A 17,538-nucleotide genomic window follows, 5' to 3' on the forward strand; every position below is an offset into this window, starting at 1 on the left:
CTTTCTGTCATGTTTTTGTTGCTTTCTGTCTCGTTTTTGTCATTTTGTGTCTTTTTTGTCACTTTCTGTCTCATTTTTGTTGTTTTGTGTCTCGTTTTTGTCATTTTGTGTCTTGTCAAACATTTTGAAGCCCACATGTCCTCCAGTTGTTGAATGATATTAAATTTTGATCCCAGATTGTTAAACCCTGGTGTGTTTTTCTGCTAAAAACAGATTTTCTTGTTGTTTCTCAGCGCTGACATCCACAGTAAACACCATAAGCATGATGAAGTGATTTCCTCAGATTGAATTCACAAAGTTGAACTCAGTAAATCTCCATATTTAGAGTCACTTGCAGCTCATTTCTCATGCTGACTGAATAATTTGTTCCCATTGTTGCCGTCAGCTGCATCATCACTCAGACATGTGGAGGGTTTGAGAGCAGATCTGAGTCACTGGATTGTTACCTGGATGACACAGAAACCCTGAAAACCACCTCCAGCCTGCCATGGATCCATATTCAGGGTGGAAAGAAGATTCCTGCCTGATGATGTGACCGTAGGAGAGCTGATTATGACGCCAGCGACAACTAGGAGGAGCAGAAAAAGAGGTTTGACTTCATTCCTGAAGAGACTGAGGTCATCTTCAACCCGACGTAATATTTCAGTTGCAGAATGAGCTTTAAAAAGTCTGTTTTTCTATGAATTTGTTGATTTTAGGAGCACTTTATGGCCCGTTGTTGTTGTTTTGTGTCTTGTTTTTGTCATTTTGTGTCTAGTTTTGTCGTTTTCTATCTAGTTTTTGTTGTTTTGTGTCTTCTCTGAATTTGGCGATTTTAAGAGTTTACAGCAAAATAATAAAAAAAATACACTCACGAGAGGATTTTATTCTTTCTCTGTTGCTCAGTTGTTGTTCTTTTTAAGGTTGTATTGTTTTATTGTCTTGTTTTCTAATATTTTGTGTGTTTTAGTGTTTTGTATATCAACTTGTAGCTCCAGTTTTGAAATGTGCTGCAGAAATAAAGTTTACTATTAATATTTAAGTCATTTTAAACTACATTTGATTTGTTTGTGTCATTTCTGGCCAGAAGAAGGACTGAAACTCTTTGATATTAGAGGAAATGCTCCTCACCATGTCAAATTTTTTGTTATAATGAATTTTTATGTAACCAACGGGTTTCATCTGGCTGGAAATGACATAAATAAGTCAGAAAATATGCTAAAACATGGTGTTCCAGATGTTAATGATGGATTTTACCTGTTTAGCTATTTTTTAAATTTTGTACTGTCTAAAATGATAAAAATGCATTCAAATTCTTACAGTTTTTCAAGAAAATGCTCCTTTCCATGTCAAATTTAGATTTTTTGTGATTTTTTTATTTCACCAACCAGGTTTCCTCTGACTAGAAATGACTTAAATAAGTGACAAAACAGTAAGATGTTGAGTTAGAGATGTTAATTTCACTTTCTGTCCACTGGAAAATGCATTTGTCTGCAGTACTTTGCAAAATTGGAGTGACAAGGTGATCTACAAAACAGTAAAACACACAAAAATATAAGAAAACAAGACAATGAAACATTAATACAATCTTTAAAAAAACAACAACAGAGCAACAGAGAAAGAATGAAATCCTTCAGTGAGTGTATTTTTTTGTTATTTTGCTGTAAACTCTTATAATCGCCAAATTCAGAGAAGACACAAAATGACGAAAACGAGACAAAAAATGACAAAAACTAGACACAAAACGATAAAAATGAGATACAAAATGACAAAAGTGAGGCAGAAAATGACAAAAACAAGACACAAAACAACAAAAACAAGATGCAAAATGACAAAAACTAGACAGAAAGTGACAAAAACGAGACACAAAATGACAAAATCAAGACACGAAATGACAAAAAAACACAAAAATATTGTGATAGATACGTTAATGATGGGTTTTTACCTGTTTAACTCTGTATGTTTTTTCATTTTTACTTTCTTAAATGATAAAAACCCATTGAAATTCTTTAGATTTTTTATTTGACCAACAGGTTTCTTCTGACTAGAAATGACATAAGTGAAAAAACACACTAAAACATGGTGTTCCAGATGTTAAGACAGTAAAAATGTAAACATAAGTTAAACAGATAAAACTCATCATTAACGTATCTAACACCATGTTTTAATGTGTTTCCTTACTTCTTTATGTAATTTCTAACTGTAATAAATAAATAAAGCCCACTATAAATAATATGTTCTGTCTCTATATGGATGATTTGTGGCCTCAGGGTCCAGCTCGGGCTGCTGGAATCGTCTCGGAGCTCTTCTGGCTCTGCGCTCTCTCCACTTTACGCGTCACTTCCTCAGTCGGAGCCCATCCCTTTGGAAAAAAGAAAATTCACGTTCAGGCGACCGACGGACGGCGAGGAAAAGGAGTGAGAGGGAAAAGGGAGTGAGAGAGAGGGGGAAAAGCTGAGAGGAGAAGCGAAAGCCAGAAACCAGATGAGAAAGTCGGATCCAGAGAAGAAGTTTTACGCGTCGAAGCGACTTTTTCCAAAGTTTGGCTGCTCGGTGGCGCACGGGAACATCTGGAGATAAGAAGCTTAAACTGAGACCCGGACGCTCCTCTAACAGTTCTACCCCTCAGGACGACTAGTTAAGGTTAGTTCCCAGGTATTATTACCGGTTTGTGGGTTAGTTTGGGGTTCCGGTGGCCGTGGAGGGCTGGTCCGGCCTGTAGCCCCCTCCCTGCTCACACTCACTGCCGCTATCAATCCTGCTTTAATCATTTACTACCTTTATAGTTAGGAGTCTACATTTATCACATTATATAGTATGTGGGTTATAGTTAGTATTTCCTCTGAAATATGTGAGAATCTCAACGAGTTTGAATCATTTTCGACAGTAAAAATGTAAAAAAGAAAAAAAATACAGTTTAACAGGTAAAATCATCATTAACATCTGGAACACCATGTTTTAGTGTGTTTTCTTTTTCTTTATGTCATTTTTAGTCAGAAGAAACCTGTTGGTCACAAAAGTTCAGTATAAATCTAAATTGGGCATGAGAAGGAGCATTTTCTTGAAAAACTGTAAGAATTTCACTGTTTGAATCATTTTTGTCAGTAAAAATGTAAAAACATACAGTTAAACAGGTAAAATTCATCTCTAACGTATCGAACACCATGTTTTAGTGTGTTTTCTTACTTTTTTTATGTCATTTCCAGCCAGAAGAAACCTGTTGGTCACATTAAAATTCACTGTAAATAGAAATTTGACATGGGAAGGAACATTTTCTCTAAAATATGTGAGAATGTCAATGAGTTTTTATCATTTTGGCCAGTAAACGTGAAAATATACAGAGTTAAACAGGCAAAATCCATCTCGAATGTATCTAACACTATGTTTTAGTGTGTTTTTTCACTTATTTATGTCATTTCTAGTTAGAAGAAACCTGTTGGGTAAATAAAAATTCACTTTAAATCTAAATTTGACACGAGAAGGAGCATTTTCTTGAAAAATTGTCCGAATTTCAATGAGTTTGGATGATTTTAAACAGTAAGGACAGTTGTAGGACTCTTATTCACCAGATTTATGACGTTATCTAACATGTGGGTTATAGCTAGCTGCTGTATTAATGATTAATTAAAGATGTGCCCCCCAGCGGGATCACTTTCTACACTAATTATTGGCCAGCAGCAGCTTTGAAACCGTAGATGAGTTTGTGCAGAAGGTTACAGTCTTCTTTGTGTCTCCATCCCGCCCTCAGGCCAGAGAAAAGTATGTGCTAACGTTGCACAGAGAGCTTCAAGTACAAGTCTCAGCATGGCCTTCAGAGCCACAGCAGAGCTCATTGGTTACCCACATGATTGCTCAACACGTTGGATGTTTCAGGAGCTGCTCTCTGAAGGCGCTTTTCCACCAGCACCTACTCTACTCAACTCGGTTTAGCTCGTTTTCCATTACAGTTGAGCACCACCTCATCGTGGATGGATTCACAAACACTCACCGTCCTTGAACATGGTCTCCAATAATGCAGTGGTGGAGTCGAGGCCACTCTTCCTCCCGTTGCTCGCCAGTCGGTACCCGAAAATGGCATCCATTTGGCTAAACCACTTCCAACACTTTTGGTTTGACCCACTCCGGCCGTTGTGGTCCTTGATGGACCGATAGTCACTTTTGAGCTTTTTCAGTTTTTCCCAACACTGCTTCATTGTCCTGCTGTATCCGTGGGCGGCCATCCACTTAGACACCTCCTGATAAACTTTCCAGTTGCGAGTCGCACCGTCCAGCTCCCTCTGTATTCTTTGGTCTGTCACCAAAGACAGAAAAGTGTTGACCTCTTCATTCGCCAACAGTACAGGTTTGGTGTGTCGTCACTTCCTGTCCAGTCAGTGGCCTGCACTCTGTAGACGTCACATTATCGGCCCGACTGAGCTTGCTGGGAACTCTGGCTGAGTAGGTACTAAAATAGTATCTGGTACCAGGTACTACGTCCTAATGGAAAACCTCACAAACCGAGTAGAGTCAAGTAGAGTAGAGTCGAGCCGAGTGGAAAAGCACCATATCTCTATATATCTCTGATTGATTGATATCTCTTCTTCTTCTGGTTTCTCCACAGTCATGCCCCTCCATAAATCCTCCCGGGCACCTCGCCTCGACCCCACCATGATCTCTGCCCCACTGGGAGACTTCCGCCACACGATGCACATCGGCCGGGGAGGCGACGCCTTCGGGGACACCTCCTTCCTATCCACCCTGGGACCCGGATCTGCCGGCGCTGACCCGGGGAGTACGGGAGTCGCTCCGGCCGCAGAACCCGAAGCCTCTGTCAACCACGGCGAGCTGCAGAACAGCGAGCTGCAGCACTCTGAGTCCGTGTCCTCCTTCACCATGGACCTGGACCTTGACTTGGGCCCGTCCATGCTGGGAGATGTGCTGGGGGTGATGGACGGTCTGGGCCTGGACTCCAACGAGGAGGACGTGTTCAGTCCGAAGGCGGCCGTGGAGTTGAACCTGCAGAACCAACTGAACGGGAAGAACCTGGAGGGGAACCAGGCGGGAGACGGACGGATACCGGACGGCGTCAAACCCAAGGGGATCCGGCCGAAGGTGAGGTTCAGTGACAAGCGTGAGGAGATCATCCGCCAGGCATCCGAGGAGGAGGAGGGCCAGAGCTTTGACTTCCAGGATGACGATCAGCTGACATGCGAAACCCCGACGAGTCCGGAGAACCGAGCCGAACCCGAGTTCGCCGGGTACAAAGTCGACACGCCGCCGAGTCCGTCGTCCTCTCAGGGCTCTGAGTACGAAGGCGTGACGCCGCTGGACAGGAGGAGGGTGAATAGCTGCCACTCGGACTCAGACTCAGAGGACGACGAGGACGCGGGACGGGGATACACGTTCGAAGACGAGTTCGATGACGAAATCGGCCTATAAGAGACCAGAAACTGTTCATCATTTCAGCACCGATGGGAGGCAGAACTATTTGAACTGGATTTAAACCGCTAAGATGATGTTGCTCAACTGGAAAAGACATTTTCTTGTTTTTACCTACGAGGGTGGCAGATTTTAAGACTTTCTGAATCCGTTCAGGCTGTTACAGTGAAATGTTTGTAGCACTTTGATCCGTTTTATTGACCTGGAAGTTACCAACCGTTGGATTCAGGCTGAATGAAAGATGTTTGCTTAGTTAATTCCTTCTATAATCCTCACAGTCGCTGCTGTGTTGTTGAACTTTACCTTATCGTGCCTTCAGGGGGGCTCACCTCATCTATTATCAGTGTCTTCTACTTATGTCTGCATGTTTATTACAGTCTTCTCCCCACCAACAGTGTCTTCATTGAATTACTGTGAATTTGTCACATTCCAGATCTGAAAATGTGAGTTCCTCTGCTTCAGTCCAAACCTGAGCTCAGTTTTTTTGGCATGTTTTGAACTCACCAAAGCTGTTGTTGGGGCTGCGGGGCCGAAACGCTGCGACAATCATGGATTTAAAGGTAGGACCAGGAGCGGCGGTGTATTTTTGTACATGCTTTCTGCTTGTATAATGCCTTTTTTAAGTATTTTATTTGATAATGCTGTAAAAGGGAGAGGCTATTACCTTCATCTGTTGAAATGCTGGTTTGTTATCCTGTGGTTTAATACGGATTACAGTGAAAACAATAAAGTAATTATTGGGATTTTAAAAGAAGACCCAGCCTTGACTTACTTTATTTTTTGGTCTGAAGGTCCTGAAATAACTTCTTCCTTGTTATAATATCTGTCAGCTGTTTTATTAAAGTCGTTTTAGTGTCAAACCTGCACATTAAGGAGCTCCAAACATTCCCCCATGTCATGTTCACTACTTCCTAATTCACAGCGTTAAATATTGTGTTATATGCAGATTAGAAACTAGAACTGAATCCACAACGAAGGCCAAAATCTATATTTTTTGGTCAACAACTAACATTAACTGTCATTAGGGATTCATCTGCTGATCATCTTTGTATTATTTTCATAATTTTGTCTCTAAAATGTCTCAGGATGGTGAAAATGTTCATCAGAGTATTAGAACCAAAGGTGACATCTTTAAAAAGACCACCAGTCAGACACTGAGTTTAGAGCTTCATTTCTAAATGAAAAACAGTGTAAATGTAAATATTTGTACATCTTTCCTCTGTGACAGTAAACTGACTATCTTTGGACTAAACAAGACACTTGAGGAAATATTAACATTTTCACCATTTTCTTGCATTTTAGCGACCAAACAACTGATCGATTAAACATTTTGAGTCATTTTCAATGAAAACATTCCAAATTCTGTGATTTCAGCTTTTTAAATGTCAATACTTTCTGATTTCTTTCCTCTGTGACAGTAAACTGAAGATCTTTGGAGATTTGTGGAAACTCTGATCCACATTTTTCAACATTTTCTGACATTTTAGACCCAAACAGCTGATAGATTCATCCAGAAATAATCAACAATTGAAAAATTCAGTTTCAATCCAGTCCACCTCCGGTTGGATTTTTGTTGTGGTTTGTTTGAGGTAAGATGTGATTTTAGGGTAAATCCAAGAGAAGAAACTATTATTAAATCTGTATTTTGGGCGTCTTCAGACTAACAGCTAACAATTATTTCCAATAATGATTAATCTGCTGATCATTTTTGGATTGTCTCTAAAATGTCTCAGGATGGTGAAAACATCCATCAGTGTCTTAAAACCAAAAGTGACGTCTTTAAAAAGACTTTTGTTCAACCATCAGTCAGAAACTCACTTAACCACCTATAGTCTATCTGTAGTCGATATCTATAGTCTATCTATAGTCTATCTGTAGTCTATCCATCGATCTGTAGTCTATTCATCTATCTGTAGTCTATCTATATCTACATCTATAGTCTATATCAATCTATCTGTAGTCTATCCATCTATCTGTAGTCTATCTATTTATAGTCTATATCTATATTCTATATCTATAGTCTATATCTATCTATAGTCTATCTGTAGTCTGTATCTATAGTCTATCTATCTATATCTATCTATAGTCTATTCATCTATTATCTATTGAAAACAGCTGCAGTCCTGGTGATGGTGTGTTTTGTGTATTAATGAAGTTCAAACTGTAGAGCTTCTATTACATAGAGAGGAACAGACTTTTATGTCATCGTGTAGAAATAGATCGATTGTGTGCTTTTCTTTAGCAGTAAAAGCCAAACCCAGTGGTCCATCCTCCATCTTTCAAAGAGTAATTCAGCCGAAGCCAACAGAACTGTGATTTTAAACATTTTATTTTAAGCATACAACAGGAAATGCCTAAAATAGTTCTCACATCTGTAAAACACACAGACCCAGAGTTCAATAGGAGCAACATGTGGTGGCGCCGCCGGCAAATAAACGCCAGAAAGATGACACATTTAGCCATACTGCACCAGAACCACAACTAAACCTTTTGTCTTTCTGACTCAGACTTGAGTCACTTAAATTGATTGTGTAATGATACTGCCACCTCCATGCTTGATGGTAGGCACAGTATTCAGAAGAGTTCAATAGGAGCAACATTTGGCACTGCCGCCGGAAAATAAACGTCCAAAATAAGAATTATTACTTACATAGCAAAGTTCTGTACATTATTACAAGCTGCTCGTTAAACGTGTCACTGAGACCATGTCTAAAACACACCTTCTACACGGAGATGGTTCTGAAGACGTTGAAGCCAGACAGCGCCGTGGACACCATGACACCGGGGATCTGAGGGTGCCAGTGGACCTCCTTGAGCTCCGACTGCCCCTGGTGCAGGAAGAGCAGCTGAGGGGGCAAGTCCTTCACCCCCTCCACCCGGGCGCCCACGTCACATGACTCCACCGACAGATCCCATTGGCTGACCACGTCGTCTGCCCCCGAGGCAGCGAACACGCTCGAGTCCACCGGGTTCCACTCCACCGACGTGATGGGGGCGCTGTGCTGCTTGAAGTTGGCCACCGGTCGGCCACTCTGCAGGAAACAGGAAGTGACACGTGTTCATAAGACTTCAGGCTACGGAGAAATATTCAACCTGGAAGTCACAAGGTGTGTTCATCAGAGCTGCCAGGAGCCGGTTTATAGATCCTGAAGCCCCATAAAGTGTTCAGAAGTGAATGGCATAATTACTGAAGTCGCAGAGGAATGAGGCGTGTCGGAAAAGACTGCCAACATTCAGCTGCAATTATTAAACAACATCAGATACGACATTATCTAGACTGCTATATAAAGTTGTAAACAGAAGTTTGTATACTCTTGTAAAACCTGAATATCATGAAAGTCTTGAGTTTCCAGTGACTCCTAGAACTCTGAGTCTCCTAATATAGAATCACTGAAACTCGTGTCTCTGTCACCAAAAATCAATCATTTCTTTTGGTTCCTTCATAGATTTAATAAAGGTCTTCTGGAAACGTAACTAAATCTGTTGGGTCAAAAATATACAAACAGAAATACCAATATTTGTCCATTTTTATCTCAACTGGATGCTTTTAGCTTCTGGTTTATATTCGACCCTCCTCTTGACCTGAATTCTAGTCTAGTTTAGTCATTTATTTACCACTTTTGATGTGTGTTTGGAGCATGATACTGCCACCACCATGCTTGACAGTAGGTTTGGTGTTCTCTGAGTTAAAGGCCTCACCTCCTAGAACTCTGAATTTTCTATGATGGAATCATTGAAACTCATAAATCTTTGTCACTAAAAACAATCATCTATTTTGGTTCTTTCATCGTTTTATTAAAAGTCTTCTAGAAATATGACATTATCTGTTGGGTCAAAAACCCAAAAAAATCCTAACCCTAGTTCTAGGAGTCACTGGAAGCTAAAGACTGTCATAACATACAGGCCCAAACTGTTCCTTTAAAGGGTAAATTAAATGGATTCCTGCATTCGGAGGGCGGCAACAACAACAACAACAACAACAGGTACAAACACATGGGAGTCGTTAGGTGGGGCGGCTGCACCAGGATCTGATGGTGTAACGTTCCAACCCCTAAACACTGTTTTGTGTGTGGCCCTAATGTTGGGTTACTTTGATTTAACCCACACTGAAAACACCTCAGAGCTCTGGGATTATCCTTCATGTTTTCAGTGAAACATAATCATTAAATGACTCCTGACAAATCGCTGCTGGCTCCCACCTTAAACTGTCGCAGGTCCCACACTTTGAGGATCCCGTCGTCCCCTCCGGACAGCAGGAATGGTTCGGTCTGGTTCCAGCTGATCACGTTGATGTCGGACGAGTGGGCTTCATCGGCTGAGAGCATGGAGTTGGGTGGAGCTCGAATGTCCCAGATACGAATCGACTGATCCACCGAGCAAGAAGCAAAAACCTGCAGGAGAAAGTTCACATTCAGAGATCTGATTTTAACCCGAGTCTGAAGATTTGGGTGATTCCATCCAAAATGATCAGTTTCTACTCGATCATCCGACATTTCTACAGCAATAAATCTGGATATTTATAAAGATATTTGTGAAATTTTAGCTTCATATCTCGAATACTTTGTTTTTATTAATTTTAGTTCTCGCTGACCCACTTCCATCAGATTTATCCTCTCATTAAATGTGTTTGAACAACAACATCTGAGGAACTATTGAAGATCAAAACCTGAAAGTTTCTCTCTTAATTCTCCTCATGTCATTGATCCAGAATCTGGAATACTGGACAGTAGATCAATAATCTCTGATTATGGAGGAGATGAAATATGAAAAAACAGGTTTCATGTCATTTTAGAAACTCTTGAGTCCTTGTGGACGAGTTCTGAGTCATTTAAGGTCCATTTTGTGCCGTTTTATTCACTAATTTAGTGTCATTTTGGACACTTTTTCGGTAATTATGGACAGTTTTTTCAGTAATTTTAAACTATGTATACCTAATTTTAGATTATTTGAGTCATTGTGGTCAATTTTTAAGTCAATTTGGATCATTTTTGGTCAAATTTTGGACACTTCTTTAGTCACTATAGACCATTTTCCATCCACTTTTGAACTATTTAACAGATTTTGGAGAAACTTTAAGTAGTTTTGGAAAATTTGATCAGCAATTTAAAGAAAGTTATTTTTGTTGAATTTCACAACCAATTGAGCAGGTTTGACAAATTTTCAAAGATGACAAAGAAGGATCTCTTCGATATCTGAAGCTAAAACTTTGCAGATACCATTTTAAATATCTATAGATTATAATAAAAAAGTTTAAAGTCCATCAGAGATGGTCAAGCAGAAGATTGGAGATGAATTCACTGTTTTACAAACCAACAAACCAAGTTTGTTCTGTGTTTTTCATGCAATTTTTCTGTTTCCTCACTGAAAAGACAAATTTGATAAAGACTGAGTGGGTTGACAAGTTCCAAGAGTCTGACATAAAGAAAACAGAACTTTCTTGGAAGCAGCAGATGGCATCAGTCTGCAGAACAAACATCTACATTCCTCAAACTAGTTTGGCTGCAGCTTTAGGACATATTTCAGAATATAGCTCATAGTTAGTGTGTCAGCAGGTGTTTGAAAGTCAACATGTGTTCATCCATTCCAGGCCATCAACCCCAACCTCAAACCCAACCCCAACCCTAGCACCAACCCTTACCCCAACCCAAGCCTCAATCCTAACTCCAACTCCAACCCTAGCCTCAAACCCAACCCTAACGCCAGCCCCAACTGTAACCCCAACCCTAGCACCAACCCCAACTCCAACCCTTACCCCAACCCAAGCTTCAACCCTAACTCCAACCCTAGCCTCAAGCCTAACCCTAATCCCAACCTCAAACCCAACCCTCACCCTAGCACCAACCCCAACCCCAACAATCCAGTTTTTCAGTCATATTAAATCTCACAAATAGAAAATTCAAACATTTTTTAAGGACTATAAGATCAAAACATCACTATGTAAAGCAAGAAAACCAATAAACCAGATGGTCGGAGTGTCGCATCGACATTTAAGGAGTGTTGATTACTTTTTGACGTCTACTGATGCACTAAAGCGAGAAAATATTCCACCTTAAAAGTTACTGGAAGTTTTGGCAGCCATGAATCAAACAGTTTTTATATCTAGTTTGTATATTAACCAGGAAAGACGAAACGGCAGCAGAACATCCTTTCATTTGTTTGGCTTTAAAAGGCCATGATTGCACAATAAAATAACCTCCAGTGAATCAATACTGGGGTCTAAAGTCAGGTTGCAACACATTTAACTACCAGAAATGACTTCTTTAGTCTGTTGGCTTGTAGTTTGCCAAATATTAGTCCAGATACTGAGATAATATGGACTTCATAGGAAGATTAAGCTGTTTTTGTTGTAAATAAATGAGTTGGAACTTGATGAATCTTCTTCATAGAGTCAGTCTAAGCTCAGTTTTACCTGATTATTGTCTGTAAACTCCCCACAGTAGAAACACAACCTCAGAAATGAGCTTCACTGAGCATTAAAGCTCCTTAAAGTACCAACCGTGGCCTCGGTGGGCGACCACTGCAGGTCCTCCACCGACTGGCTGTGGGAGCTGAAGGGTCTCTGGTCGATCTGCCATGACGTTCCTCCTTCTCTGGGCTCCCAAACGTGGATGTTCTTCTTACAGTCGCCGCTGACCAGACGTCCTGTTAGGAGAATACAGACAGGACTTTAAAAACACTGCAGCTGAGAGAGGAGACGCATTGACACCACCACTTTTAATTAATTCAAAGGTTCTGTAAAAGATGAGCTGAAAATAAATTCAGGACTGAAACATTTTAGTACTTGGAGCCTCCGAGTTTGCTTTTTTTTTTTTTAAAGCAAATCTGAAGTACAAACAGTTTCTGAGTGTTTTTGTCTAATTTTTCTTCACTGTGGTTCATTTCTAAAGTCCTGCAGCTCAACATGAAGAAGGAAAGAGAACTCAGAGATGTCTTCTGGCTGTAGGACAGTTTTCTGTTTCGCTCTGAAAACCAATGAGCTGCTGGCCCTGCCCCCTTCAGGAAGAAAACTCTCTGACACCAGGAAATCAGGACTTTCTAGCTTCTGACTCTTTTAAGACCATTTTTGAGTCATTTTGTGCAAGTTTCAAAGCATTTTAAACTGCTTTTAACTCATTTGTGGCAGGATTTAAGCTATGTTAAACAATTTGGAGACAGTTTTTATTTCATTCTAGAAATATTTTCAGATATTTAGGACAAGTTTCGAGTCATTTTGTGCAATTTTGAGTCCTTTAGAACACTTTTAAAGTCATTTTGTGCACATTCCAAAGCATTTTAAGTGGTTTTAACTCATTCTGGACAAGTTTCAAAGCATTCAAATAGCTGCCAACTCATTTTAGACAGGATTCCAGTGATCTGGGAATATTTTGAGCAATTCTGTACAATTATTTGAATCATTTTTGATGCATTTCAAAGCATTTTAGACAATTTTAAAATGAATTCTCAAGTCATTCTGGACAGGATTCCAGTCATTCGGGGCAATTTTCAATAATTTTTGACAGTTTTGTATTCATTTTAGACTCGTTTTAAGACATTCTGGACATTTTTCTAACCAGACAGACAGACAGACAGACAGACAGACCAGTGCCGATCATCACATAACTCTGCCGTTCCTTGATGGACTAATATCTAACCTGACCTACCGGGTACTTTAGGAGACCAGTCGATAGCGAATCCCTCGGCCATGTGTCCTGAGAAGCTGAACAACGGCGAAGCTTCCTTCTGCTCGCTGACAAACGCCGCCATCGCAGCAGAGCTGTGGACGGCTTCCAGCTGAGGACGGAGGTCGAATATCTCCACCTGTCCTTTCTCTGACCAGACGGCAGCCAATGAGCGCTCTCCAACCCGAGTCACCTGCAGGTCAGGGAGGAAAACGAAGCTTTTCACGGATAAATTCATAAAAAAGTGAGCGAGAAGCTTGTTTTAGTTGCAAATGGACTGAAAACATCTTCAGTTTGAGATTTCTGCATCTATTCTGCATCAGGTATCAACAATCTAAAGCTAAATTAATGTTCTACATGGTTTTAGGAATTAAATGTTGGATAAATCAGGCTGTGAATGAAATATGAACAAACCTTTATGAGCCCTTAATGGCAATTTTTGAGTCATTTTGTACACATTTCAAAGCTTTTTAAACAGCTTTTATTCATTATGGACATGTTTCTAGTAATTTTGGGATATTTTGAGTAATTTTGTAAAATGTTTGAGTCATTCTGAATGTGTTTCAAAGCCTTTTAGACAATTTTAGAACAAATTTAGAACAGGTTTCAAGCCAGTTTGGAAAGGTTTTAGTCATTTTGGACAATTTTTGAGTCATTTTGGGTAGAATCTCAGTAATTTGGGGCAATCTGAGACCTACAGAACAATTTTTAAGTTAAGGCAGGCTTCCAAGCATTTTAAACCATTTTAACTCATTTTAGACATGATTCCAGTCATTTTGGGCAATTTTGAGTCCTTTTGTGCCACTGTACAAACTCAAAAATTGTTCAAAAACCAGTCCAAAATGGCTTGAAACTGGCCCAAAATGTGTTTAAAATGGTCTAAAATGCATTGAAACTTGTTGAAAATGACTCAAATGTTGCCTAAAAGAACTCAAAATTGGTCAGAACGTTTTGAAACTTGTCCAAGATGAGATAAAAGTCTGCCCTAAAAGCCTCAGAATTGCCCAGATTTACCTAAAGTCTGTCCAAAACTAGTTAAAAGTTGTTCAAAAGGCTTTGAAAATTGTCTTAAATGCACAATGGAGATATATATATATATATATATATTTATATTTATATATATATATATTTATATATATATATATATATATATATATATATATATATATATATATATATATATATATATATATATATATATATATAAAACCTCTCTACTATGAATAAAATGAACTTTCTAGGAGTTCAGGAAGCGGTGTGTGAACGTACTCGGACTCTGTTGATGCCTCCATAATGAGGCATCATGGCCAGCTCCATCTGAGGCTTCTTATCTTCATCCTCCTCCTCCTCGTCTTCGTCACTCTCTTCATCGCTGCTTTCCTCTTTGTCTTTCTCCGTTCCGTGGAGGTTGTGCATTTTCATGACCAGAAGTCTGAAACCAGGTAAATGTTTGACTTTTATTGGGTTATCTGAGTTTATGAGGCCGTTTAAAGCTCCTGCTGGAGGAGAATTTTACAGCTCAGCATCAGAACAAAACAGAAAGTGAAAAGAAAAAGAAAAACACTCAGCTGAGGTGATATTTAGACAGCAAAGTGCTGCTTTGTGTGTTTAGTTTGTGATTTTTTTCCAAAATATGTAGAACTGTTGTTTTTTTTTTTTTTTACAACAACATGCACTGACAGAGATAAAGTTGTTTTAAATGTGAAGATTAATGGTTCTTATCATCATAAAAGCACTAAAATAGGAATATTAATCAGAAAGTAAACTGATGCCAAAACTTGGATTTTCTTCTTACAGGCGCCGCTGACCAGACGTCCTGTTAGGAAAATACAGATATGACTTTTAAAAACACTTCAGCTGAGAGAGGAGACGCATTGACACCACTGCTGTTAACTCATACAGGTTTTAAAGATCTGGAAAATATGAGCTGCCTGCATCCTAAAATCATCTCAGATAAATATTTTAGTTAAATATTTAGTAGACGAATGTCATCATTTATCTACTAAACACAACCTGCCGACTGGTTTTGGGATTCTGAAGGTTAGACCAAATTCCAGATTAAAACAGTTAGTGTAGTCGGTTGGCTTCTCTGTTCATCTTAAGGTGGAATTCCACTCTGAGTTGTTGCATTCACAATATATATTTATATTCTGTAGTTGTGAAGATTTATACATCATCTTTAACAACAACTTGAGCTGATTCGAACAAGATTTTAAAAGTGAAGAAAAAGAAAATCGACCTATCGATTACTTGGTGATGAACTGAGTAATGGGACTCCGCACTAGGCTGCACGTTACAGCATCAGAAGCGGAAGTGAGCGCACTGCAACAGAAACAACCGTCCTGGACTCCCTCTCTAATTCCCATTGGCTAGTGATATTAGTTTGGTTGAGAGCCAAAGCTGCGTTCCCTTTGTTCCATTGGTAGATGAACTCCATTGGTGATGTAGTCCTCTCTTTTTTTTTGGAGCCAAATGCCGGCGCCGCAGGCCGGAATTCCGGCACGGTGCCTGAATACTGACAGAAAACATACAGTAAAGGTACGTGTCCACTAGATGTGATTTTCCTGCATGTAAACGCACCGCATCGGAAAACCACACGCATGGTGGGCGGTCACTAGCAGGACACTACATGGTCACATGACAGCGCTGAGCAACAGCAGTCACTAGCGGGTCACGTGACCGAGCTTTCAGCTGGACAGTCCTGCAGACAAGTCGGATAAACACAGCGGCTCGGCAGCAAACTTTCCCTTTTATTTCAAAAACACTTCAGTGAAAAGTATTTCTGAAAGCATCTGAGGCAGAAATAATCTGTGCAGCAGCTGAATCTGTTCACCGACCTGTTGAAATAAGCTGCTGAGGTTCTCTACCTGTTCTTCAGAGCGGTATCAGCCTGGGTTCCTGCACACAGCAGCATAGACAGAGGGAACTGTTCCCTCCCGGATCCGTCAGAATCTGGAAGAACGTCGAAGCTCAGACATGGAGCGCCTGGACAACCAGAACACAGGAATAAATAAATCAGACATGAGGAACAAGACTCACACAGAGATCTGATCACTGATGGACTCCAGAAAGTTCTGCAAAGTTCTACTGATCGAACCAAAAGTTCTCTTTTAGTTCCCAGAATGTTCTTCTTCAACATCAGGACCATTAAACACGTTCTAAAAATGTTCGATCGCGATGCTGAACTTGTTGCACTGTTCTGATTCTTCTGTTCTCTTACAGTACTGTGCAAATGTTTTTTAGAAGAACGTTCTATAATCTGTCAACAAAACATCTCACCTAAACATATCACGTTACTGGAACATTATAGGAACGTTACGGGAACATTACAGAACTTTCTGTAGAAAAAAATCGCTTCTGAGTCGTCTTGAGACCTCGATAACTTCTGGAAAACATCTTTTAAGAACATTCCTCTTTTGTTGTCACGTAACATTTTGAGAAATATAAAATTCAATGTTGTGTTCCCTCAAGAACGTCCTCAGAGCGATTCAGCCAGAATGTTCCTCCTTTGTTAGTATCTTACATTACAGGAACGTTTTATAGACGACCTCGAGAACATCTGGAAAACATTTTTTAAATGTTGGTTTGAGAACGTTCTCACTTTGTTATTGTAGAACATCATCTGAACGTTGACATCAGAACATTATACTAACTTTACAGGAACATTAGCAGAAATTAAAATATTCTTTAAAGGTTCTTTAAACGTCATTTTCTCTCTAAAACCATTCGAACTCGTAGATAAAGTTGGTGAATGTTGACATCGTTAAAACACTATTTTAACTGTGCAGGAACATTAGCAGAAATTTAAATATTCTTTAAAGGTTATTTAAACATCTTATGAAGTTATTTTCTCTATAAACTGATTAAAACAGTAGATAATCAGGGTAAATGTGCTCCTCCAGCCTCCTCACTCGCCTGTCTGACACTCGTGGTACATGCGGTAGGCGGACCGGTCCATCTCCAGCTCCTCTCCGGGCTGCAGCGGCTCCATCCCGGGCACGTACACCCTCCTCTGGGCCTCTCCGTCCTCCTCCATGTCGTCTCCTCCGTCCTCGTCGCTGCCCGCCGCGTCCATCGCCTCCTCTTCCTCCTCTTCCTCGGCCAGCGTGCGCTCCTCGGGCGCCGACATCTTGGATCTCAGCTGGGTTTGGTTACTTCCGGCCACGTGGTTCCAGCTCCTCCCCCCTCCCGCCCTCATCCCTCTCTCCCCCGGTTTACCGGAATCCAGCCTTCCCTTCCAGCTGCTGCTGCCAGGAAACATTAATGTTCACATGAGGGGCCTCTGCGCATGCTCAGTGCCTCAGTGGGTCAATACAATTGAGGGACTTTTGAAGCCCATTAAAATGATCCATAATTACGGAAAATTAGTCCAGATTGACATGAAATCCGTCCTAAATGGCTCGAAAATTATCCCAAAAACACAAAAATGATCCAAAATGATACGAAAAGATCCAAGCTGACTTAAAACTTCTTGAAAATGACT

At 40.2% G+C, this 17,538-nt stretch overlaps 2 protein-coding genes across 2 annotated transcripts; one reads left to right on the plus strand and one right to left on the minus strand.

Moving 5' to 3' along the window:
- The first annotated feature begins 2,341 nt into the window (after positions 1 to 2,341).
- cdc42ep5 (CDC42 effector protein (Rho GTPase binding) 5) lies at positions 2,342 to 6,151 on the plus strand. The gene is made up of 2 exons (XM_023271102.3): positions 2,342 to 2,622; positions 4,580 to 6,151. The coding sequence occupies exon 2, from the start codon at positions 4,582 to 4,584 to the stop codon at positions 5,395 to 5,397; it is 816 nt and encodes a 271-aa protein (XP_023126870.2). The 5' UTR covers positions 2,342 to 2,622; positions 4,580 to 4,581; the 3' UTR covers positions 5,398 to 6,151.
- Positions 6,152 to 7,708: 1,557 nt separating this feature from the next.
- Positions 7,709 to 17,203, minus strand: grwd1 (glutamate-rich WD repeat containing 1). Its single transcript, XM_023271104.3, has 7 exons — positions 16,971 to 17,203; positions 15,923 to 16,040; positions 14,325 to 14,487; positions 13,038 to 13,248; positions 11,894 to 12,039; positions 9,597 to 9,788; positions 7,709 to 8,429 (listed from the first exon to the last, which is right to left on the minus strand). Exons 1-7 carry the CDS (start codon positions 17,182 to 17,184, stop codon positions 8,121 to 8,123), a joined length of 1,353 nt encoding a protein of 450 aa, XP_023126872.1. The 5' UTR covers positions 17,185 to 17,203; the 3' UTR covers positions 7,709 to 8,120.
- Between the last annotated feature and the right edge of the window lie 335 nt (positions 17,204 to 17,538).

This window comes from Amphiprion ocellaris, chromosome 9 (genome assembly GCF_022539595.1).
Source record: "Amphiprion ocellaris isolate individual 3 ecotype Okinawa chromosome 9, ASM2253959v1, whole genome shotgun sequence".
Taxonomy (NCBI): Eukaryota; Metazoa; Chordata; class Actinopteri; family Pomacentridae; genus Amphiprion; species Amphiprion ocellaris.

What these genes read in the sequence shown, in the direction of transcription:
- cdc42ep5 (XM_023271102.3), top strand. Translation starts at nt 4,582, where the DNA reads ATGCCCCTCCATAAATCCTCCCGGGCACCTCGCCTCGACCCCACCATG.
- grwd1 (XM_023271104.3), bottom strand. Translation starts at nt 17,184, where the DNA reads ATGTCGGCGCCCGAGGAGCGCACGCTGGCCGAGGAAGAGGAGGAAGAG. An exon ending in GATACCGCTCTGAAGAACAG is followed by an intron (nt 14,488 to 15,922) that starts GTAGAGAACCTC and finishes ACCTGGTTTCAG; the next exon opens with ACTTCTGGTCATGAAAATGC. An exon ending in GGTCGCCCACCGAGGCCACG is followed by an intron (nt 9,789 to 11,893) that starts GTTGGTACTTTA and finishes TTTCTCCTGCAG; the next exon opens with GTTTTTGCTTCTTGCTCGGT.